The sequence below is a fragment of the Lepus europaeus genome, chromosome 16, assembly GCF_033115175.1.
Source record: "Lepus europaeus isolate LE1 chromosome 16, mLepTim1.pri, whole genome shotgun sequence".
NCBI lineage: Eukaryota > Metazoa > Chordata > Mammalia > Lagomorpha > Leporidae > Lepus > Lepus europaeus.
The window spans coordinates 61,687,145-61,712,604 of NC_084842.1; the positions used below are offsets into that span (position 1 = coordinate 61,687,145).

At 37.3% G+C, this 25,460-nt stretch overlaps 1 protein-coding gene and 1 pseudogene across 9 annotated transcripts in view; both read left to right on the plus strand.

Annotated features, from left to right (window-relative positions):
- Positions 1 to 25,460, plus strand: part of ARAP2 (ArfGAP with RhoGAP domain, ankyrin repeat and PH domain 2) — a 235,134-nt gene that overhangs the window by 129,281 nt on the left and 80,393 nt on the right. For 8 of the 9 annotated variants that reach the window (XM_062213241.1, XM_062213242.1, XM_062213243.1 and 5 more), the window contains 2 exons: positions 13,093 to 13,221; positions 24,606 to 24,745. In XM_062213241.1, the coding sequence (XP_062069225.1) occupies positions 13,093 to 13,221; positions 24,606 to 24,745 (269 nt within the window). Of the gene's footprint in view, positions 1 to 13,092; positions 13,222 to 14,447; positions 14,875 to 24,605; positions 24,746 to 25,460 lie in introns of those variants that run through there. The other variant, XM_062213247.1, reaches the window with a different exon arrangement.
- On the plus strand, positions 8,465 to 9,614 carry LOC133775334 (ZZ-type zinc finger-containing protein 3-like; annotated as a pseudogene).

Consider the following 25,460-nt stretch of genomic DNA (forward strand, 5'->3'; position numbering starts at 1 on the left):
TCCTTAGGCATCAATGTTGCTGCCTTGTGAAATGTGCCCTTTGTAAAGATAAGCAAGCTGATTTGTTACAGTGTTCTAAATACCGCTTATTTCCATTCCCCTTGTTCCTGCATGCTGCTTGTTACCCGGAACAGAGAACATTGATTTAAAAGATTGTTTTTTCTAAACAATAATTTTGTTTTAAACCTAACAGAAGCTACTTTTTCTGACTTTTTTCCTTTTCCTCTGTCTTTAATGGATCAATTATTTTGTCATTCTCCATCCCAAAGACACTGAAGGATACAAAGAGCTCTTAAAACACCTTGACTACCCCAATAGTCAAGTGCTGAATAAGCTTAACATTGCTATGACACCATTTGGTTTTAAAGACCTCTAGGAAAAGAAAAAAACAGACACCGAACATCTTTGTACCTTGACCATCTGTCTAGCTGATGTCTAGTAAGGTCTTGGGACCCTTTCAAGTATAGCTGTCAAACTGCCAAGAGGAAAATCCTGCCACCTGCAAACTCAAAAATTAAAATTCAATGCTGAAGCATCCCATGGTGCATTATTAGGAGTTTTACAATCAATGTTGGAATGAAATGGGATTATTATGTACTGTGTCTTTCATCATCCTTCTTGATGTTTTTATTCCTTTATTTCTGTACTGTACACAGCTCTTTCAAAGTTGAATCCATATTGAAATATTTTCTTTATTCGTTGCCAAGATCCAAGCATCGGCATTTTGATGTCAATTCACAGTGTCTCCCCTGTCCTGGAACTCATTCTCCCCATGCACAGGACTGCACACGACTCCTGTGACCCTCACCCCAGTTGTCTGGTGGATTTGCTTCAGGTTGCACCTTGCCTGTCCTTTCTGACAGACTGAGCATTGCCTTGTCCTCTGATGACCTTCATTCCACTTCTGGTGCTGCCTGGATTCTCCACTGGATCCTCTGATCATTTTATTCATGTGTAGTTTCTTGCTCCTCTCTTAAACATTGGGTTTCCCTTATTCCAATCTCCTTTGTCGTATTTTCTTATTTTATATATTCTTCGTAGATAATCTCTTTCATTCTTTGTGCTTCATAAACATGCATGAGCCGAGGTTTCCTGAATATACCTTTGTTCTTCCTCCATCTGGGTCACCTGAGGAACTTCTGTGAAACCCAGCTCATGTGTGAGCATTTGGCTTAGTAGCTAAGATACTGATTAAGATGCCTCCATTCCATACCAAAGTTTGAATCCTGGCTCTGGATTCCAGCTTCATGCTAATGTACACCCTCAGGGGCAGCAGGTGATAGCTCAGCCCTGCCCTTCAAATGGGAGACGTGGATTGAGTTTAAGCTTTGTGAGAAGGAGCCAGTGGATGGGAGTGCATACTCTGTCTCACCATCCCCGTCCCTCTCTAATGAAAAAGAAAAAAAATTATAGAATTTTGTTGCACTTTGCCTCTCTCATCCAGGTGCCTATCACCTGGATTTCTATTTCTCTGTCTTGATGGGAGTTCCTTGGAAGGAACAAAGAGCTTTTTTTCCTATCTCGAGTATCTAGCACAGTACCTATGACACAGTATCCATGTAATTAAAATCCATTGAATACATGAAACAGTATTGTAAGATTAAGTGGTACAGAAGTGATTTTTTGGCCGGCGCCGTGGCTCAACAGGCTAATCCTCTGCCTTGCGGCGCCGGCACACCGGGTTCTAGTCCCGGTCGGGGCACCGATCCTGTCCCGGTTGCCCTTCTTCCAGGCCAGCTCTCTGCTGTGGCCAGGGAGTGCAGTGGAGGATGGCCCAAGTGTTTGGGCCCTGCACCCCATGGGAGACCAGGATAAGCACCTGGCTCCTGCCATCGGAACAGCGCGGTGCGCCGGCCGCAGCGCGCTACCGCGGCGGCCATTGGAGGGTGAACCAACGGCAAAGGAAGACCTTTCTCTCTGTCTCTCTCTCACTGTCCACTCTGCCTGTCAAAAATAAAAAATAAAAAAAAAAAAATAAAAAAAAAAAAGAGAAGTGATTTTTTTCTTTTCTGTTTAATTTTAAGGAGAAGGGATAGCTTTACTAGTTCATTATATTTCTGAGTAAATCAGCATTATTGGCAGAATTTTCTTTCTAAATCACATATTGGATTATATTGTTCCATCACTTAAAACCCTTCCATTATTTCCTCATCACCCATCCTTCCGTGATGATAATCAGATGAACATAATTCACAATGATTGATCCTTTTCTCACCATTTGCTTATAGATCTGTAATGCAGCCTACTCTCTGAGCTGTAGAATATTAAGGTGCATCCGTCTGGTTCTGTCCTTCACTGTACTTTAATGAGATATTTTCCATATATGTTAGACCTTTATCTCTCACTACCTCAAGCACAGCGCCTTGACATTTAACGTAATTCACAGAAGTCTTTCTTATAACCTGCTCCACAGAAGTGTCTTAATGAACTGTATCCAAAAAGACAGTTGTGTTCTGTATCTGAGTCATCTTGATTGTGTACAAATGTGACCGGCACCTAGAAAGTGGTCTCTGCTTGTAGGTAAGAGTTCCTAGGAGACCACAAGGCCATAGTTACTGCTCGGACAGCTGAGTGTCTCCTGCGTGCTTGTATTGGTACATAGGAGATTCACAGCATAATACTGAGTCATAAATTTGGGGTTAGGCATCTTCTTTCTGCCATCCTTGTTCTCTAAAAGGTTGAGGCAAATGAAAGCATATTCCTGTGTCATGGCACTGGCATTCAGTGCCCTTTGCTCCTAGTTTTCCTGACTCCCGTCATGGATGAGGATAAATAACCAAAAACAAAACTGCATTCTGGAACATTGCTTTGAAATTTTCATTTTAGAAAGCCAAGCAATCCTCACACTGAAAATGACTGGTTATCTACTTGCATATGACCATAAGTTTATCACAAATGCTAAGATAGGAGTGGGATGTTCAGTTATTTTTCTTCCTAATAAAAAAAAAGGATAAAGCGTATCTTAATGCTGATATCAAAAGACTAGGCAACATTAAGTTGCTTTGTTTATGTATATATCTGAGAATATAACCAAAGAAACATCCCATGTCACCAAAAAAGAATATACTCAGAGTTAAGAATTCAAATTTTGGGGCCGGCACTGCGGTGTAGTGGGTTAAGCCTCTGCCTGCAGTACCAGCATCCCATATGGGTGCTAGTTCCTGTCCCAGCTGCTCCTCTTCCAATCCAGCTCCCTGCTGATAGCTTGGGAAAGCACTGGAGGATGGCCCAAGGGCTTGGGCCCCTGCACCCATGTGGGAGACCCAGAAGAAGCTTCTAGTTTCAGATTGGCCCTGCTCCAACCCTTGTGGCCATTTGGGGAGTGAACCAATAGATGGAAGACCTCTGTCTGTGTGTCTCCATGTCTCTCTGTCTGTAACTCTACCACTCAAATAAATAAATAAATCTTTTTTAAAAAAGAATTCAAATTTGGTATGATCTTGATGTTTGTTCAGGTGTACAAGCAGAAATTGCAGGAAAAGAAAACTAGGATTATTTTTGCTGCTTCTAGAGAGGTAATTATAGGGAAGGAATAAAAGGGTCTGTGGTTTTGTGGACTTAACTGAAGTGGATGGGGCTGCGTTCTCCACCTGGCCATCTGAAATGTACAGAGTTTTAATTCCAGTAACACGCTGGGAAGATAAAGTGATATATAAAAAGAACATGAGCATAAAGGAATAGGCAGCCAGAAGATTGTAGTTGATATGAAGAATTTCAGCAGGGAATTAGTTTTCTAATGTAAAAACAAATCCTCCAAATAATTAAGTAATCAAAAATGAATGTGTGGTTAAATAAGCAAAGCAGACTGCTAGATTTTATCACCTTTTTGGTATCTGTAACTTTTAAGGCAGTAGTCCTGTGTCTTGTCACATCAAGAGTCCCCTTTGTATAATAAATATTTTGTAATGTTCCCTTTACAATCCTGAGATATACTATTACACTCAGGAAAAGTTGAGTTTCTCAGCTGTTACACTTCCTACCCTGCTCTTTGCTAATGCCCCTGGGAAAGCAGCAGAACATGGTCTAAGTGCTTTGGCCCTGCACCCATATGGGCGACCTGGATGAAGCTCCTGGCTTCTGGCTTTGGTTGCAGCCATTTGGGGAGTGAACCAGAACATGGATTGAAGGCCTCCCCCTCCCCGCCCCCTCCCCCTTCCCCTCCCCCTCTAACTCTCCCTCTAACTCTCCAACTCTCCCTCTAACTCTGCCTTTCAAATAAATGAATTAATTAATTTTTATATTTAAAAAAAATTTTTTTTTTTGTATTTTTGACAGGCAGAGTTAGTGAGAGAGAGAGAGAGACTGAAAGAAAGGTCTTCCTTTTTCCGTTGGTTCACCCCCCAAGTGGCCGCTATGGCCGGCACACTGCACTGATTAGAAGCCAGGAGCCAGGTGCTTCCTCCTGGTCTCCCATGCGGGTGCAGTGCCCAAGCACGCAGGGCCCAAGCACTTGGGCAATCCTCCACTGCCTTCCCGGGCCACAGCAGAGAGCTGGCCTGGAAGAGGAGCAACCAGTACAGAATCTGGCACCCCGATTGGGAAGAACCCAGGGTGCCAGCAGGATTAGCCTAGTGAGCTGCGGCGCCGGTAAAGATTACTTTATTTATTTGAAAGTCAGAGTTACACAGAGAGAGAAGGAGTAGCAGAGAGTCTGAGAGAGAGAGAGAGAGAGAGAGTTTTTCCATTTGCTGGTTCACTCCCCAATTGGCCGCAACAGCTGGAGCTGCGCAGATCCAAAGCCAAGAGCCAGGAGCTTCTTCCAGGTCTTCCACCTGGGTGCAGGGTCCCAAGGGCTTCAGCCATCTTCTGCTGCTCTTCCAGGCCATAGCAGAGAGCTGGATCAGAAGTGGAGCAGCTGGGACTCTAACCGGTGTCCATATGGGATTCTAGGACTGCAGGCAGCAATTTTACCTGCTATGCCACAGAGCCAGCCCCAAAATTTAATAAGATTAGTATGCTACCCTAATTATATAAATATAAATGGGGTGAATATGTGCACTATAGCATATAAGTACTGAAGCTCATGTCTATAGCCAAAGATTATGAAACTCTATTCTTAAACCTGTAAGTGGAGTCACCATGGATGTGACAGTTACAAAAGTAGACTGATTTCAATTTTATGACCCTGATTGTATTCACAGAATTGTTGTTGAAATGGTAAACAACTCTTGGAAAGTTCTCCCTACTGCATATCCTTTAAGTAGTTAGATTCATGGAGAAATGTTTTATTATAACAATATGAAATATCTTTATAATTTTGATATTTTTATTTTGTACCAAAATCATAGACTGTGTATACTGAACTGAGTTAGATTCTAAGCTTAATTAATTTGTGTTATATTTGCCCTATTAAATGAATGCCTGGCAGAGTACTCAAAATTTGTGCTGGATAAAGAACAGATCTTTTTTGTCTTACTCTTTGAAGGATCTGAAGCATCCTTGACCATTATTATTATTTTGTTTAATGCTTTCCCTTAAAACTGATCTAACCTCTGCTGAGGTAGCCCCCATACCCTTTAGTTCCTTCACATCTTAAACAAAATTAACTTCCTGGGAAGCCTCACTTATATGGGCTTTTCTGAGAGTTCAAGTGTGTGGACCACTTAAATTACGCAGTAATGTCATAGCACAGTTGTCTCTCTTATACCTACTGTGGTGCTGGAAGACCTGTTCATTTGCATCAGGATTCTTTCCTGAGGGACATAAGTGTTGTTACCTTCTGATTATGTGAGAGGGAAAGAGAATGACTTGCACAGCTCTAAGTTTGACCTAAGAAATTAGCTGTTATAGAAGGCATAATTTACTCTGAAAATTCTGTGTCATTACTACCAGAAATTTATTAAAGACAGGTGCTATTTCAGGTGGAAGATGAATAGCTTTGTGTTTAATGAGGAAGGCTACAGGTATTCTTTGATCAAGATTTTAAAAAATTGATTTTTTAAAGATGTATTTTATTAAGTTGAAAGGCAAAGTTCCAAATAGAGAGAGAGAGAGAGGAAGAAATAGAGTTCTTCCATCTGCTGGTTCACTCCCCAAATGATTGCAACTACCAGGAGAGGGCCAAGTCAAAGCCTGGAGCCAAGAGCTTTATCTGGGTCTCCCACATGGGTGCAGGAGCTCAAACCCTTGGGACATCTTCCATTGCTTTCCCAGGCACATTAGCAGGGAGCTGGAAATGAAATGGAGCAGCCAGAACTCAATCTAGCTCTCATATGGGATGCTAGTGTTGTAGGTGTCAGTACAAGCCAGTATGCCAAATACCAGCCCCAACAATGAATGTTTTACCTATGTAAGGAACCACCTCCAAAACTGTTGTTTACTTATATTCTCATATTGATTTTTGCTGTTCATATTGCAGATAATAAGCGAAAGTTATTTATTTCTAGTAATGCCCTATTTGCTAAATGACCATGTACCATATAATCTATCATAACAGATGGTTGCAAATATATCTATAAATAAAAATTTGTTTAATTGTAGGAATTTATATTCCAACTATATTTGATGATGCAGTTCTTTTTTCCTGCTTCATATCTCTTTCTTAAGGTGGATATTAGTGTGATTTCATAATTGTAATATTCGACAGCCTAATAAATACTTTGCTTTCATCCTGTTTTTTGGCTATGTTCTTTATCTAGGAACATGGATCAGTAGAGTTTTCATTCTTCAGAAGTATTTCATACTATGACAAGGATTTGAAAACTTATTTGATTAATTTTTCCGGTCACGATGAATGACATGTCCATTGATAAGACCCTGTATCTACTGTGATAACATTTTGGCATAACTATGAACACTTCAGAGATCTCACCATAGTGTCTACTGGTGCTAGTGTATAATAATGACCTTCTTTATTGTAAATATTCCGCCATTTGCAAGTCTCATTACCAATTCCATTTTGTAATAGTAAGTTTTTCTTTTGTCACAGATAATTTATTCCAGTGAAGAATATTATTTTCATCTCCAAGCCTGCTGTAGTATCATTAGTTTCCACATATGCAGGCTGATGATACTATTTTGCCATTGTTTCCTTACCATCTTCTCAGTAGGTATAGAAAGTGATGCTATTTTTAACTTTGCTTATGTTATCTTATTCAGTCCTCAGAAAAGTCCTGGTGAGTTGATACTTACCCCAAAAAAATTATATATGAGAAAAAAACCAAGAAATAGTTTATATTGTCTAAAATAAAACTGAGAGTGGTAGTTAAGAAATTTTTTGAAGTCAGATAGGTTTGGGTGAAAATTTGTTCTTTAACCGGCTGTGTGACCTTGAGCAAGTGGATGAAACTCCATATGAGAAATGTGAATAATATGATCTATTTCAGAATGCTATAGCTAATTAAATTAAAAGAGATAACTGGGGTGAGCATTTGGCACAGCCATTAAGATAGCCCTTGGGATGCTCACATCTTGTAACAGAGTGCCTGGGCTCGAGTCCCAGCTATGCTCTCAATTTCACATTTCTATAACACGTAATCTGGGAGGCAGCAAGTGGTGGTCAAGTACTTGGTTTCCCGTTGCCCCCAGTGGAGACCCAAAACGCATTCCCAGCACCTGGATCCAGCTTGAGACAGCCCCAGATGTGGCACACATTTGGGAACCAATAGATGGAAGATGTCTCTGTCTCATTTCTGTCTCTCTCTCTCTGTCTCTGTCTTTTTGTCTCTCTGCCTTCCACAATAAATAAATAATTGTAAATTACATATAACTGATATAATGTACCATCTGAACATAGTTGTTATCCCAGAAATCTGTTATCCCAGGTATCTGTTAATGGGGTCAATAGTGTCTCAGAGTTTGCAAGTGTTATAATCAAGAATTACAATATAGCAAATATGAAGCAAATTTTTTATTTTTTAATTTTTAATTTTTCTATTTAAAAAGGGAACAAACTTCATATATTTTATATATGCAGTTTTAGGAGCAAAATGATGCTTCCTGTTTTACCCTTCCTTTTTTCCTCACTCCTATCCTTCTTCCTTCTTTTCTAGTTTTGCTTTTAAATACATCTTGCCTTGTCTTTGGCCTGTTGCTATCATGGGCCCGTGCTGCTCTGCACCAGCAGGGCATGTGGCCTTCGGGCCACCGGCCCTGTGCTTCCTGGCCTGCATGCTCTTCCACGTGGCTGGCTCCTGGTACTCGATACCAAATTTTGCTAGTAGAACCATAGAAATAATTAATATCTGAGGTCTCAATGTATGGACATTAACAATGATGAAAGATAGATAAGACGTTTGGGAATCAAATACTAGGCAAAAAACTTTTAAAAAGTGTATCAGGATTCTAAGAAACACATGTATAGGATCCTGTCTGTCTTATTTCTGGCAGAACTCAGCTGAGTTTAGAAGGTTCTAGTATTCTCCATGGCTGAAGTTGGGAGTCTGAAACCCTGGTGCTTACGCTCTATTCTAAATCATAGCTCCAACTCCTTCAGGGTATAAGGAAAAGAGAGAATATTTCCTCAATGATAGATCTTTGGTTATACAGTTATCAGAGACTATTACAGACAATTGCTGTCAAGGCACAACATTCTCAAGTAGTCCATGACCTTGAAAGTTTAGGCAAACACCAGAGAAAAGCACTAAAAAATCCCATTGGATTTGTGGAAAAACTCCAGAAGAAGCTTAATAAAGGGCTTCCATATCCACAGAGAGTTGTTCAGTTGCCTGAGATTGTATGGGACCAATATACCAATAGCCTTGGACACTTTGAAAGGGAATTTAAAAATCATAAAAGACATACAGGAGAGTTAAACTAGTTTTTGATAAAGTAGGTTTACCTGCTAGACCAAAAAGTCCTTCAGATCCTAAGAAGGATGAAGAGTCTCTCTCATACTCTATGTTGGCTTTGAGTGATGGTCCAGAGGCTCAGACAGTCGTCTTCAGATGCTAAGATGCCACCTTTGTGATGATACCAAGCCAGAAACATTTAACCAACTGTGGACTGTTGAAGAACAGAAGAAACTTGAACAGCTACTCCTGAAATACCCTCCAGAAGAAGTAGAATCTTGACGCTGGCAGAAGATAGAGGATGAACTGGGCAACAGGACAGCAAAACAGGTTGCGAGCCGAGTACAGAAGTATTTCATAAAGCTAACTAGAGCTGGCATTCCAGTCCCAGGCAGAACACCTAACATAATTATTCTCCAAAAAGCCTTCATCAAGCAGAAGACAGCTGACTTCTCGTGAACCACCAGTGTATGCGGATGAAGATGATGACCAATCCTGTTGAGCAGTTATTGAAGAGGCATCAGATGAAATTATTTCTATTATGTATAGGAATTTACCTGAATGTAAAGAACTATTATAGTTTAAAAAATTAAAGAAGCAGAAACTTCAGCAAATGCAGGCTGAAAGTGGATTTGTGCAAGATGTTGGCTTCAAATGTGGTAATTGTGGCATAGAACACTGCCAGGATTGTCCTCCAGAAATGTCTGGATTTCTGTGATCCTTGTTCTGATTGTCTACACAAAACAGATATCCACAAGGAAGATCACCAATTAGAACCTATTTATTATTATTAAGACAGAGACATTATTAGACAGAGACTACTGTGTGTCCCAGGGCACCAGTTACAATTACCTTGACCCAAAATACTTTCCAGCAAACAGATGACATGGAAGAGACATCATTTCCTAGTCCTCTTCAACACATAGCAGAAGTATCATTGTTAAGTATGTGCACAGTTTGGAAAGATTCTCTACTTTCCCTGAAATGACACTCACAGCATGAGAGCTTCTTTAGTGTTCCTGTCAAGTACAGCCCTGCACGGTTGTGGCTGTAGATCACTGTCCAGCAGCTGAACATTCCTGGTGAGCAAAGGGTTGGGTGATGACCTTAAATGGATGAGATGGAAATGAGAACACACATTAAAGTGAGAGTACATTCCAAAGGTTTCAGAGAGCTTGGGCACAAGTATGATGAGCAGAAAACAAAAAGTATTTCTATTAAAGCACTGTTATCTTTCAGTTTTGTGAAAATAGTTTTTAGCACAGAAACTGACTTTTTTAGACAGAGTTTTAACCAATGACAGTGTTTGCATCTAGGACACCACTTTAAAAGAACTCACTGTCTCAGTGGTTGTCGTTGATGGCCTTTAGTAAATTGGAGCTGCTTAACCGTATTGATATATCTAATTTCTTTTAACCACTATGACCTGTCCTTTTTACCAACAGTGAAGCACTACAGGAGGCAACTGTGGCACTGCTTCCTTAACCAGCTCATGGTGTGTGAATGTTATAAAGTCATCATTCAGATATATGTTTTAAATGTGGTGTTATACAAGATGTTCATGTGACATGCAATTTATGGTGAAAAGTGCCAGTGATAGTAACTGTGTAAAGTCTCTAATTCACAACATTAATTTCTTTAAAATACACAGCCTTCTACCTCTGTATTTGGAATTGTCAGTACAACTCATCAAATAAAACTGCCTAGTATAAAGTCATTTATATGGTAATAATTTCCCTTTTTTGTAGTCTGCACAAGATCCATAAAATATTGTATTTTTATTACTATTTTAACAAGTGATTAAATTTAGTCTGTGCAGTGAGCAAGAGTTCACATGCATTCTTTTTATTTTATTTATTTATTTTTTTTTGACAGGCAGAGTTAGACAGTGAGAGAGAGAGACAGAGAGAAAGGTCTTCCTTTCCGTTGGTTCACCCCTCAAATGGCCGCTACGGCCGGCACGCTGTGCTGATAAGAAGCCAGGAGCCAAGTGCTTCCTCCTGGTCTCCCATGTGGGTGCAAGGCCCAAGTACTTGGGCCATCCTCCACTGCCTTCCCGGGCCACAGCAGAGAGCTGGACTGGAAGAACACATGCATTCTTTTATGCTGCTAGATTTTGTTGTATATCATTTAAAATATTTTGTATGTTTCTTCTTATCTATATACAGTATGTTCTTCAATAATGTTCATTTGTCAGGAGAACTGTGAGAAATAAACTATGTGTGGATACTGTCCATTTATGTTATAGAAAAAATAAATAAATACACCTAAATTCAGTTATAAGATTACTAATTTATGGATTATTCAACAACTGAATTATAACTTTTGCAAATCATGCATTGGCAATTATACCTTGCCCAAAATTTTAGGAAATTTTAAGAAATCAATATTGATGTAGTACAGACAATTTAATCTAATTTTGCAAAGGTGTACATTTTACCTGCTGATCTATATATAGATCAGCAAATATTTATATTAATATGTGGGCCACCAAAGAAAATTCATAGGCTACTTCATACCTCGAATATTTATTGAGAATCTATTACCCACCACATATTCAGTGCTATTCTGTGAGCAGGAGATGTGTAATAGTGGACAAAATAGATTTGTCTTGAAGATCTATGCTCTAGTATCTTTTTTTGTTGATTTTTTGATGTTATCACAATGTGTAGGCTTGCTTCAATGAGCACAGAATGCAGAACTGGATTTCATTTTACTGCATATGGAGCAAAAATGTGACTTATACTGGATACAGAAAATTTGTTATTGATGATTTCTGGAATGTGGTCATAGCAGGGTATCTTTAAAAATATTAAGGAGGATTGTTATATTTGTCATTTTATCCGTGGTTTATCTACCACTTACCATGTCATGGGTCAATATATAATACTAAATTGTGCTTTATTATTTGTTACTAACATTACTTCTTTAATAAAAAGCAAAAGACTCAGGTGCTATGTGCAATGCATTTAGGAGGGTATTAAAGAGTTGAGTTGACTTATCTGCAGTTACACTATTGAGGAAAGCCACAACTTCATGCCAGGCTTCTCTTCTTACTTTCAGTTATGATATTTCAGTCTACTGTGAACAGTTTCAAATCTCTTTTTTTGTTCCCAGCATATGCTTCTGTTGTTACATAGTTATTAACTGATGGGCATATTTTGATCAGAAGATATATTTCCTGTAAAGTTGGAATTGTGGTGGTAAATCTTTAAAATATCCATGTTAAGAACATATGATACCTTAAGAAATGTGACAATCTAAACCTAAAAGTATATGGATGAGTATTCATCAAGGAGGAAATCATTTAGCTGTCATTTTACCTCTTCTTGTTGACATGTTATGTGAACAGTTAATTTATAATGTTGCCACGTAGTGCTTATAAATGTTGTTTCTTCTAATACTTAAATATAGTTTACTCAGTGCTATTTTATAGTTATTTCTACATGTTCTTTGAAAAAGTAATATTTTATAATTTCATACAAATTGACTATGAGAATATTAGTTGTAAGTTGTTCATTATGATTGATCAGAAACTTTAAGATTATAATTGTATTGAATAAACAGGATTAATTTATGCTTTTTACTTAGACTGGACAAGATTAATGTGTTAGTCCTTTCAAAATTATTCAGTCACATATGCAAATAGTCATTTCTCCTCAAGCAAACCAAGCAAATCATCTAATTAAAAAGGTATAGACCCATATTCATGGTACAAAAGATTGTATTCTGATATTTAATCTCAAGGAAAGCACTTCTAAAACGTTTGTTTTGAGCCGGCGCCGCGGCTCAGTAGGCTAATCCTCCGCCTTGCCGCGCCGGCACACCGGGTTCTAGTCCCGGTCGGGGCACCGATCCTGTCCCGGTTGCCCCTCTTCCAGGCCAGCTCTCTGCTGTGGCCCGGGAGTGCAGTGGAGGATGGCCCAAGTCCTTGGGCCCTGCACCCCATGGGAGACCAGGAGAAGCACCTGGCTCCTGCCATCGGAACAGCGCGGTGCGCCGGCCGCAGCGCGCTACCGCGGCGGCCATTGGAGGGTGAACCAACGGCAAAAAGGAAGACCTTTTTCTCTGTCTCTCTCTCTCTCACTATCCACTCTGCCTGTCAAAAAAAAAAAAAAAAGTTTGTTTTAACAGGTAAGCAATCAATGTTCCTGCAAGATTAATTTATACCAAAAATTAATGTTGTGCTTAGTGACATCCTAGGTGTTAGGATCTCTTGTATGTAGTCCTAGGGTTGTGTATTATAAGATTTGATCATATATATATATGTATATATTTGTTGCCTACGTGTTTTTTCCCAGTGTGTGAGATGGGCCTCCCGTCCCGTTCTTATTTTCAGTTTGTCCTGGGTTGTGTGTTGCAGAGCGCCCCCTGCACTACAGAGAGAACGTGCTGGAGCAGGTGCTTCGCTGGGGCTCCCTGGCAGAGCCCGGCTCTGCGTGTCTGGTGGTGAAGAGGTTCTTAACCGGAGACACAATTCAACACTACAGAGGTAGGTGCCAGGACTCCACAGCACAGACGCAACTGAAAATTCAAGTGGTTAAAGGATAACTATTATGGTACAAGTGGTGTTTGAAAATATGAAAATGAGTAGCTAAAAGCGGAATCTTCTGATATAGCATTGTTGAGCAGAACAAAAAATATATGAATAGGAGGAAGTTGTCCTAAGGTGTAGTGCTGAAATAATAGATAATGTTGATGGCATCAACTGGAAAGTTTTGGAAATGAGTGACTCTTTCCAGGTTGGTTTACTATACCTGTGCTTATTTTTTCTAATTTAAAGGTTGATGGTGAATTTTCATTCTGAATTATGTTTCTATTTGAAAGTTTCCTGGGCATTCAAGAAGTAAAAGTTATACAGGCTCTGAGATTAGCATATGCTTTAAGTCTCACTTTTTTTTTTTTGTAGTTACATTGGTAAATAAATCAGTACAAAATAAATATTTTGCATCCAATTGGAAAAAGACAATGCACACGTTAGATTAAATAAGAAGTTAGCTTGCAGAAATGGACCCTATAAAGGAAATATCTGAGGCGATTTATCAGAAGATATTTCATTTTATAACATCATTCAGCAGCCATACAAAATTATCAACTTAAATATTAGCCTGCTGTACATTTATTGAATGTTGAGTCCTGCCTAAGGATACCTTGATATGGGCAGACCTATTGATTTCGAGGACCTTATATATTCCCCACCTCAGTTAGATTATCTATGAAAGCTATCCTAGCTCTCAAAGTCAGTTATTCTTTCATTTTATTATTGAGATAAAATAAAGCAGCTAGCTTATTACAAAACACTGTCAATATTATGTGGTATGTATGATTGATTCCCATGGTTCCTTTTCTTTTGGAAACTGACATGTTTCCTGACCAATTTTATCTTCTGGGTGATAATTCTTTTTCTTTCTTTTTTTTTTTTTCATTTTTCTTTTTCTAATACTCTCCCAAAATATCTCTAGTTGTCCACATTACAAACTGTTTGTAAGTTATGCCTACACCTAATATCTTGGCTCTTATTTGAATATTAGAAGCCTGGTTACATGAATATAAGCAGATGAATAAGATCTTGAAAGCTTATTACACAAAGGAATGGCGTGCATGTGTGTTGGGCAAGAACAGCATTCTGTGTTGGTAATGTCTGAAGATAAAATTAGCAGTGTACATTTTGAGGTGACATAGAATCCTCACATATCAGTATAATCTTTGTTATTTAAGGGCAAGTAGAAATTGCACAGTGACAAACTACATCAGATCTACCCACAACCTGTGGTAAGAAGATTGAATGCTATTCTTATGCTTCACTTAAAGCATTGCATCCCCTTGGCAGACTGTGAGTGAGTCCCATTGTAAAAACTTCAAGGTCTAGACTAAGCATCTTGCACACAAACTGGAGAACCCAAGCAGAGGAAGAAAGTCTGCGTGTGAAGTGATATTTTCAGAGATTTGCATGAAACATCCTCGGGAGTAAAATGTCATTGAACTTATGCATTACTCTTCTTATTTCCTTCACTTTTCTAAGAAGATGGAAACTTTAAACAAATCCCTGTCCCTGCAGGATCCTTACCTCATCAGTATGCAACTTGTTGCTGTACCATCTGCAGTTCCTTTTACTAGGAAATTAGGTCTCTTTGCAAGAGAAAAGAATCAGGTTTTAGAGTAATACTATTAGTAAATATATTAGACCATTTTCTGTTAGCAGGTACCTGTTTTGGATGAAAAATAAAACTACCATGTTTAAAATATTTTAAATTTCTAGCCTATATTTTTATTAATGTTTTCAATTAGAATTTAGTTTATGTTGATTATCAAAGCGAAATAATATGTTTTATTATAGTTGATTTTAAATTTGGGATTCTCCTTTTTAAATAAACTCTGATCTGTTTCTAAAATCAGTTTCTTAAGTCATGATTTTGACTTCTGGTTGTTTCTTTTAGAAACCTGGAGCTTATTAATTACTTGTATGGAGTATTCTTTGTGATAGATTCTGGGTAGCTTAGCTATTCCGTCTACTTTGTCTCTGTCTTGGCAAGTGATTCCTAAATCAATCACAATGACCACCTACTCCAGAATTATTGCTTCATCCATTACCTCCACTCCACCTGAACATTAGGATCTAAAAAGAAAACAATGAAAGTAAATCAAATGTGATTTCTATGTCAATTTGTTAGCAGAAAAAGTGGAGTGATCTCAGAAATAGTTTTTCTTCAAAGCAGAAAAAAATAATGTTAAAGGTTTTTCTTCCTTTATTCTAACCTGGGGACAGAGTAGAAATCAGTCATTTGAAAACAAGGGTAATTTGTCTCAACAAATTTTTTTCTATAAAGCAAATCACCAATGTGTTAACATTTTGTTCAAATATGTTCTAGGGCATGTTTGTACCTTGTCCCCCCATATTTGTTACATAGTTACCACGAATTTTACTGTCTGTGTGTCTGTTTTTATATCTAGGTATCTACATGTACACACACACATAGGCATGACTTGAGTTTCAATAATTGTAGGACAGTTGTTCTGATTTATGGAACAATTTGACTTTTATTTTTGTTTGACGTTATGTTTTCATTACTCTGCTAAATCAAGAATGTTATCACATAAGAAAGATTTGCTGCAGTTTAAAGTTTTTAATTTATTCAGTTTTCTCACTTTATCTGAACCATTTACAATGTAGACATCACAACTATAAATAGATTTTAGGATCGTTTCTGCTCATCCATTTAAGGTAATAAGATAATATATTTTTAGAAATATGTAGCAGTAGATGAACTGTCTGTTGCCTCTACTTAAAAAATCAGTTCTGCGTTTTTCAAAAGAGGTCTTTTATTTCTCAGAAACATTTTGTGCCATTGCCATTATTATAATGAGGAGTTAATTAACTTGAAAAGAGATAATAGTTCTCAAATTTCTTTTCTGCTCCATGGATTAAAAACTGAGACTTTGAGATAGGAAGAATAAAACTTCATTGGTGTTGCTGTTAGTCACAGCTAATCTTACTACAACATCTTTTGTTACTATCATTTTATATTTTGTTAAATTTCAGTAGCTATCACAAGTAAAACATCAGCTTCTGTAAGGCTCCATAATAAATAGTTTTTTTTTTTTTTGTGAAAGTCTTATTTTAAGCATGGGAATCCTTGAAAACTGTCTCATAGAATTTGAAAGATAAAAATCAAGTCTTAATGATCGATTTCAGGAAGAAATACTTTAAAGATATAAAATATAACTGAAATGCATATCCATGTGGATTTCTAAAGTTGGATCTCTGGGTTTGACAGACACTTTTGGATTAAATTTACATTAGATGACAGTATTTCAAAATGTAACTGCTTCTGACAAATTCATACCTTGAAACCTGAACCATTTGCTCCCAATGGACTTAAGAAAACAAAATAATATTTCAGCAAAAATAGCACAAGTCTTTAAGTTGTGGTCTTCCTGAAATAATTCATTTTCCATTCCACATAAAATCATCTTCAATCCAAAACTATACAAAATATTGAAGATAAGACTTAGCTCACTTCAAGTGGAAGTATTTTTCTGGAAACTTATGGTAATCCTTGGTTTTTGCTACCCTGTATGGAAATTCTGATATTGTATAATACTGAAAATTCCATAGCAGGAAAACCAAAGAATTTTTATTCTCTGTTTCATGCAAGTATGTGCTATAGAAAATTAAAAGATTGGTAAGCCTTATCTTTACCCAGAGCCAACACCTATTTAAACAGATGATTATAGACATAGCATGTAGCAAGTGGCTACTCTAGTCCAGGATGTTCATGCAGAGCTTTTGAGTACAGCAAAGGAGTTTTAACTGGATGATCATTGCCATATCTTGGAACACTGGATGTCCCCATTCAAGGAAATGTAATTCCTTGTTTAGTCCTTGATGTGTTCTGCCATAGCAAGACAATATCTTACCTTTTACTTTATTCTTTAAAAGTACATGATGAGTAAACTTTAAAAATATGAATGAATAATTAATTGTGAAACAGTAATGACTACAGAATTTCAGAGGACCACTGCCACTCTTTTGTCTAGGTTGTTAGGGAATGCTTTCAAAAGAAGGAAGCATCATTGAACCACTACTGTGAAGGCAGTAGTCCTTGGTTTCTTTGTTGGGTGCTTCCTGAGATGATAAGATTATGAGAATTGAAGAGTTTCCGGTTGGAGATGGCATCAGGTAGGTTTCCTGAAATTAGTTTTGGATGTGGTGGGTTTTAGGCATTTGATTTTGCTCAGAAGTATATGTCTAGAAGGTATTGAAGTACCCGTAGCTGTGGAACATATTGTATAGGATGTGGTTTTAGCCCTGGGTGAATGTGAGATCATGTAATTTTAGTGTTAAGACTGAGAATATCAAGAGTACTAAAATCGTGTGAAAATCACTTGAGATTTGTGAGCACTTGGAAAACTCTTAAGTGTTACGTAAAAACAGAGTGCTGAAAACTGTACCTGAATTTAGTGTAAAAGAAATGTATGCCAGTCAATGGGAGAATCAACAGAACCTGTGGAATCACATTTGGAATTGATATTCTTTATGGTGATTTTGTTCCTGTTTAAGTTTTCTTTTTGCTACACTGGAGAAGGAAGATGATAGTTGTCGGACCCTCGCCAGCAAGGGTCTAACGCAGTCACGACATGGTCACTGTTTCTTGGTTCTCAAGGAACTTTTACTTGTGGGGGAGGAAGGAAAGAGTGAGGGGGAGAGAAGAAAAAAGGAGGAGGAGCAGCTCCAAGCCCAATTCCCAATGTCCCTTTATACCCCAAGTCCGTGGAGCATCTGCTCCACAGCCAATAGCGGCTCTCTTCCCGTGCAGTTCACACTAGTATCGTCCAATCAGATGAAAGGACGCGTATAGTCTCAGGTCCAAAGTTCATCTGTTTCACCTGGTTCTTCCTAGTTGTTTATGCAGAGTCCGTCCTGCCTCAACTTCATCTGTTTCACCGGGTTCCTCCTACTTGTTTATGCAGAGTCCATTCTGTTTCATCTGTTTCACCTGGCTGTTTTCGTGGGCCTTGTGGTCGACCGATTGCTGCAAGCTATGCAGATGAGGAGGTTCTCACAGGTGGCCAGCCTGCGGTTCCCCACAGATAGTTTTAAAAGTTAAAAGTTTCCAGCAGCTCTGTTGTAATAAAACTAAATATGTACATACTCACAAAGAAATGTATCACTTATTATAGTACATTTTATTTTAGAAGCAGTTTATAATTAAGTTTAATAATGAAAACAGAACAGAAATATAGTTTCTCTCCCTGTAGTTTATTTCATTGCTAGGAAAATGGCAAACAATCTCTGGCACTTTTGTAGTCAACTCTGTCCCAAGAGTAATTATATTTACAGTTTAACTAGTTATCAGTAATTGAAGATAGAAGGCCATCAAGCTGCTAGTTCTAGTGACCATTGCATTTTCCATATAAGGAAGAATCTAAGTAGCCTGTAAGTACCACATAGGAACTTAAGGAAAATAGATTGGGAGTGTTGTGCAGGGGAGTGTATCTGACTCACCCTAAGAAATAGATTGCACTCTTGGAGTGTCATATGTTCTGATATATCTGTTACCCTTAAGTATTATTGTCTACTAAAAAATAAGAAAAAGAGCTCTTTTCCCTTGTGAGAGTTCTAAACACAATCATTGTGTATTAGTAAAGTTAAATAGTGTACAGGCAGTGATTACATGCAGTTGGTTTCTACTCAGTTAAATTTTTTTAAAATGTATTTTGAATGATTGCCATACAATGTGTGAAATGAATTGGTAGTTCTAATTCCTCCTGTTATTAAGAATGTATGTACTCGGGGCTGGTGCTGTGACATGGTAGGCTAAGCCTCTGCCTGTGGTGCTGGCATCCCACATGGGCACCGGTTTGTGTCCTGGCTGCTCCTCTTCCAGTCCAGCTCTCTGCTATGGCCTGGAAAAGCAGTGGAAATGGTCCAAGGGCTTAAGTCCCTGCACCTGCTAGTGCAAGTAGCTACCCAAGGTAGCTGCAGACTCCTGGCTCTGGATCGGCTCATTTGGGGAGTGAACCAACAGATGAAAGAGCTTTCTCTTTGTCTCCCCCTCTCTCTTTCTGTAATTCTACCTCTCAAATAAGTAAATAATTTTTTTCAAAAAAGAATGTATGTATTCTAGACAGTTGATACTGAACAAACAAAATACACATAATTTTGAATTTGGAAGAATTTCCCAAATGTTAGATTGCAAGTATTACCAGATGACTTGGTCTTGGCATGTTCATGGGATTGTCACTCATGAAAGCTGCTCATTTGTGTCCTTTGGCACTTAGAGCATACAGGAAGAGATAGAACAAGGAATTTTTTCCAGATAATATGCAGGCCTGGGAAAACAGTCATTGCCAGCAATAAAAGAGACAGGTACCATGAACTCGTTGCATATTAATTTGTCATTGATCAGATCACATAAAAGAGATCACAATAATTCATTGTGTATTTACTATGTGCTAGATGCTTGGCTGAATGCTTAACCTATTTTATTTCATTTCATCTACCAGGAGTTGTTTATAGTACTTACCACATCTTTGCACAGAGACATTATATAACTCTGTCAAGGCGACCTGCTACAAAGTAAATGAGCAAGCAGTTGAATCAAGTTTTCCAAATCCAGCCCATATGTTCAGTGCTAAACCTCTTCCTATTCTGAAATCAAGGGCAAATCAGATATTTAATTTAAAAAAAAATTCTTAGAAACTCAGTTTGTTAGTTCCTAGACACACACACACACTCCTCCCATCCCGAGTTTTATTAGATTATATTGGGATTCAAGATCCCTATTTGAGAGTTAGTATTTTTGTATAAGAAACTGAGAATTTCTAGTAGTTTGAAAACCTGTTTTTGAAGATGGTATCAATTTTATTGTTCTAGTTATATGATATTTTTAAGAGCTTTTCTGATTAATAAAATGATAGCTCAGAATAACAGGAATACTAGTTTTATTACCCACAGTGTTAACTCTGAAGAAATTGCCCTGAACTCCAGCCTAGCCCATGACCAAGAATGGGAGAGGATTTTATGCTTTAGTAATGGAAACAGTATGTGGGAATTTGATTAGTATGAAAGACAATACATAATAAATGAAATAGTACCTACTAGGATGCACAGTATCTTTCACTGGGGCAGTCAAGTACATTAAGGAATATAGTAAATCTTCAGATTGTTAGACTTGAAAACAAATTAGGAGTTTTCCCAAATTGCTCACTTAATGACTTCCTTTAGTTCATTGATTATGTGCAATAACTGATTTCTTTTTCAGTTAAATGCAGATATTCATTCTCAATCAATATGATCATTTTTTCCTTTAACTTTTTAATTGCGAAGAGGTTTCCTCTGCTCAGTAACCTGTGTTATGTCATGCCTAGGATTTGTATCATGGACTGCATTGCATGTGACATCAGTTTGTTGAGATAAGAAAGATCCGGTGAATACTGTATGACTGTAGAACAAAGGAGGATTGCTTATGTGGCAGTAGAATTATTAGTGCTCTAAAGTCAGGAATTTCAAAAATTTGGTGTTTAGAAGGATTAATGAGGTGTAAAGGAGTCCAGTTATCACAGGTTTCCAGAGAAGGAAGAAGCCTGATTCATAGCAGAGAGACTGAGTTATGACCAGAATCTTAAAGAATTATAAAGCAGAGCCCCTGCTACAAAGATCTAAATAGGAAGAATTTGATCTGTAGCTTAAAAGTACTCATGCTGGGTATGAAACTACGTACTGAAAAACTCGAGTTGAACTCAACCTTAACAAGGTATGGACAGCAGAGTATTGGATAGCTGGTATGAAATTTGTCCTGAATCAGATTATTGGGGAGCAAGGGAGATTCCTGCTTAGAATGAAATGAAGTGACACTATGAGACTAAAGTACCCCAGAGTTGACAGGCCACACCATACTTGAAGAGGGAAATACTGGAAGCCATTCTGTTCATAACCTGGATTTTGATGTGTGAAACATCACACAAGGTGTCACTCAAAGCATATACCTTAATCTGACACTTAATTGGAGGGTGTATTCCTATTTATATTATCATTTTGAGAGCAGATAGAAATATAGCTGTGAACTATTTTATAAATTTATTTAAATCCACAGGATTTATCATTGAACTTCATATTTCAAAATTCCTTTTGTTCTTCCGTCATCCATAAATAGTCTTCTCAAAGCTTTCTTTCCAAATCTGTTAATAGTGTATATTTCAAAATTTAACTAATATATTCAGCTACTTACAGTAATTATTGGAAACAGTTTCAGCAAATACATACCTAAAGATAAAAAATATTTTTATTTAACTTATTTTCTCTTTGACCTATGAATGGTTTACTTAGACCCTGGATATAGACTTATTTCTTGTTGGTGAAAATTAATGTTTGATTAATTTGAATAAAAATATAAATAGCAAAGGTATTTCAGAAGGTGTGAATGGTGGGGCTGGCATTGTGCTGTAGTAGGTAAAGCCACCATCCTATATGGGCACCAATTTGTTTCTAGCTGCTCTATCCAGTAGCTGCTAATGGCCTGGGAAAAGCAGCAGAATATGACCCTAGTATATGAGCCTCTGCCACCATATGGGAGACCTGGATGAAGCTTTTGGCGTTGGCCTGACTGAACCTGGCTGTTGCAGCTACCTGTGGAGTAAGCCAGCAGATGGACGATCAATCAATCACTCTCTCTCTCTCTCTAACTCTCCTTTTCAAATAAATAATCTTGAAAAAGAAGATGTCAATGGATTTTTGGCTGGCTTGAGCAATATACATTATCTGTACCTTACAATCTGATTGTAACTTATTTAGTGCTTTTAAAAAATAATGTTTTTAAATAAAAAATATTATAAATGTCTTTCTTCACTTTCCTGTTTAAATCAGCTGAATCATCAAGTCCTCAGTGTATTCTAGGTTGTTAGCTATCTTTATACTTACTTATCCTTTTTCTTAACAATGGAACATTCTTAAAACATTTTTGTGGCAATAAATAGTAAGAGATATCTTACCATATAGTAGTGTGTTTTTCAGTACTCATTTCAGAAATCATAACGTACCTACAAAGAACCTATTAGTATGCTGGTATGATGTTTAAAAAAATGTCTGTCACCAGAATGTATGTTATGAAAACGATTATGTCTGCGCCCACACAGAAACGCAAAGTATAAAAATACTGTTTCAGTACCAGTCATAGCATCACTTGGCTTTAGACGACACATTAGGGACAGATCCCTCATGGGGTGTAAGTACACAGTGACTCCTGTTGCTGACTTAACAATTTGACACTCCTGTTCATGGCATCAGTAATCTCCCTAGACTCTAGTCATGAGTTGCCAGGGCTATGGAAGCCTTTAGAGTTCGCTGACTTTGATCTTATTCCGATAGGGTCATACTCAAAGTGGAGGTTCTCTCCCCCCTTCGGAGAAGGGTACCTCCTTCTTTGACGGCCCCACTCTTTCCACTGGGATCTCACTCACAGAGATCATTCATTTAGGTCTTTTTTTTTTTTCCATGATATCTTGGCTTTCCATGCCTGCTATAGTCTCATGGGCTCTTCAGCCAGATCTGAATGCCTTGAGGGCTGATTCTGAGGCCAGAGTGTTGTTTAGGGCATCTGCCATCCTATGAGTCTGTTGTGTATCCCACTTCCCATGTTGGATCTTTCTCTCCCTTTTTGATTCTATCAGTTAGTATTAGCAGATACTTGAAGTGATCTTCTGTATATAAAGAGAATTGGAAATGAAAAAAAAAAAAACAACCTGGTGTTAAAATGGAAATGGCATAGAAAATTAATTAGTTTGAAAAAAAAATTATGTAGGATCTCTGTCTTTAATGTGCTGTACATTGCTATTTAATGCTATAATTAGTAATCCAATGGTAGTTTTTTCACTTGATGTTGCTATATGGGCAAAATGTTGAAATCTTTACCTAATATATACTAAACTGATCTTCTGTATACAAAGAGAATTGAAAATGAATCTTTACACGAATGGAAGGGAAAAGGGAGCGGGAGGGGGGAGGGTTGCGGGCGGGAGGGAAGTTATGGGAGGGGGGAAGCCATTGTAACCCATAAGCTATACTTTGGAAATTTATATTCATTAAATAAAAGTTTAAAAAAAAAAAAAGAAAACGATTATGATTTCTTAATCACTTTTGTTTGTAGTTTGGATCAGTGATATGATAGATCTCAGCAATTATTGCTTATTTATTCCATTCTCACATTTCGGTTAGAAGGAACAATTTATGTTTTTTTAACTTTTGGTTTTATATGCTAAATATAATTGTAAATATTCGTGTATTTGCTCAGTAAGTAGATTGTTTTTCCAGATCAACCAAAGATTCTTAGATGTAACACTCAAGAGTTTTTATAAAATCTTTCAGGTTATTTTGTGAATTTTTTACTTGGAACCTTCAAAACTTTGTCACCTAGATAGTAGGCAATTCATCAAGGTCCTAGTCCCCGTAGACTATTCAGTCTGACATCTTTCGTGAATGTTATCCAGTGAAGGGGCCACCGCAGTGCTGCTGCACAGGTGTTAGGACTCCTGTTTCACAGGAGGTGCAGACGTTGACCTCATGATGACCCTGTCACAACTACTTGGCTTGAGGTTTTTTTTTCTTTCCACTATTCTTCAGTTTACAAGTAGGCAGGTGTATATTTATCTAGATGTTGGAGGAAAGTTTTTGATTGATACAATAAGTTTATACATGATAAATACATGGAGTTGAAATTATTTTAAGAGTTGCACACTGACATTACACAAGCAATATAGGTATTATTGAATGTTCTAACAGCAATTTTGCCTTTCATACTCTTAACTGTTTATTTATAGGAATTTCTTTATTCCTTTAAGAATTCTTCCATTCTTGAATTAAAATTTCTGAAGATGTTTCCCTTCTCTTATATGTATTACATTATTTATACTGGTGCTACGCAAAAGAAACACAATGCAAATTATTTCAAATTGTCTGATAGCTACATTTTAAGACACTGGTATCATTAATTCGACTAGTTTGTATTTAACCTCATATATCCAAAGTACATCATTTCAATATGTGATAGGCATTTAAAATTTTAGTATTTTCTTTTTCTTTTGCAACATGTCTTCAGTATCTGATAGGTAAAGGTTACCACACATCTCAATTCAGACTAACCACATTTCACGTACTCACTAGACCATGGCTAATTGGACAGCACTGGCAGGTCTTTGTATGGTAAATAATAATTCTTCTGACAAAAAAGTGTTCTCAGCAGTTCACCTAAGCTGCTTAGTAGCAGAAAACAGGTTCCTACTTCTTATTATCAAGACTGAAAATATGCTAATGGTTCTTTGTAGTATTCCAAATATGTGAAAATATACCCAACTTAACAAAAATAATGCTGTACTTTGCAGAGAGGCGTGCCCTGGGAAGTATCAAAGAAGGAGTCTTGAAAATCAAAGAAGAACCGTCTAAGATACTGTCTGGAAATAAGTTTCAAGACCGGTATTTTGTTTTACGAGATGGGTGTCTCTTTATTTACAAAGACTCAAAGGTATTTCTATAAGTAGAATTTGAATGTGCACATGTTTTTGCTTGTGTTGTATTCTTATTTTATACCGCTCTGTGTGATATCTGCTAGAGGGCACTGCCTGTAGTAAATGAAATGTGTGTAAGATGGTGATTTATTTGGGAGTCTGAGATACATTGTTAATGTGCCAGTAGTACAGTGAGAAACTTTATATTCTCTAATTAACTTTAATTTTATAGGTCAGAGGATGACTTGAGCCTTTAAGACCAATATGCATTACCTAAACTAACATCTAAATCAGTATTTTAGCCAATAAAATTAGGAACAAATGTATCATACCCTAAAGCAAAAGAGACTTTAATTTAATTAATGGTATTAATAAAAAGTTGAATAAAAAGCAAAGTAAAAATGAGACTATTCTTATATGTTTGAATGAGTTGACTCATGTAACACTTTTAATTGAATGTTACTGATTTATTCCATATAATTTTGAATTCCTTACAAACTTTTATTAAAGAAACCTTAATAAACTTCAGGTAAAAAGCAGATATAGAGAAATTATGTAGTTTTAAGAATATTGAACGTAGCATAGAAAATCTCATTTCTGCAAACATTTGGTTGTGTGAATAAGTAACTTAACCCCTCAACCTCAATTTCTGAATCTGTAATATGATGATGATAGCGTGAGTCATAGGTGCCAGATTGTTGAAATGCTTAAATAAGAATATATGTGATTTTT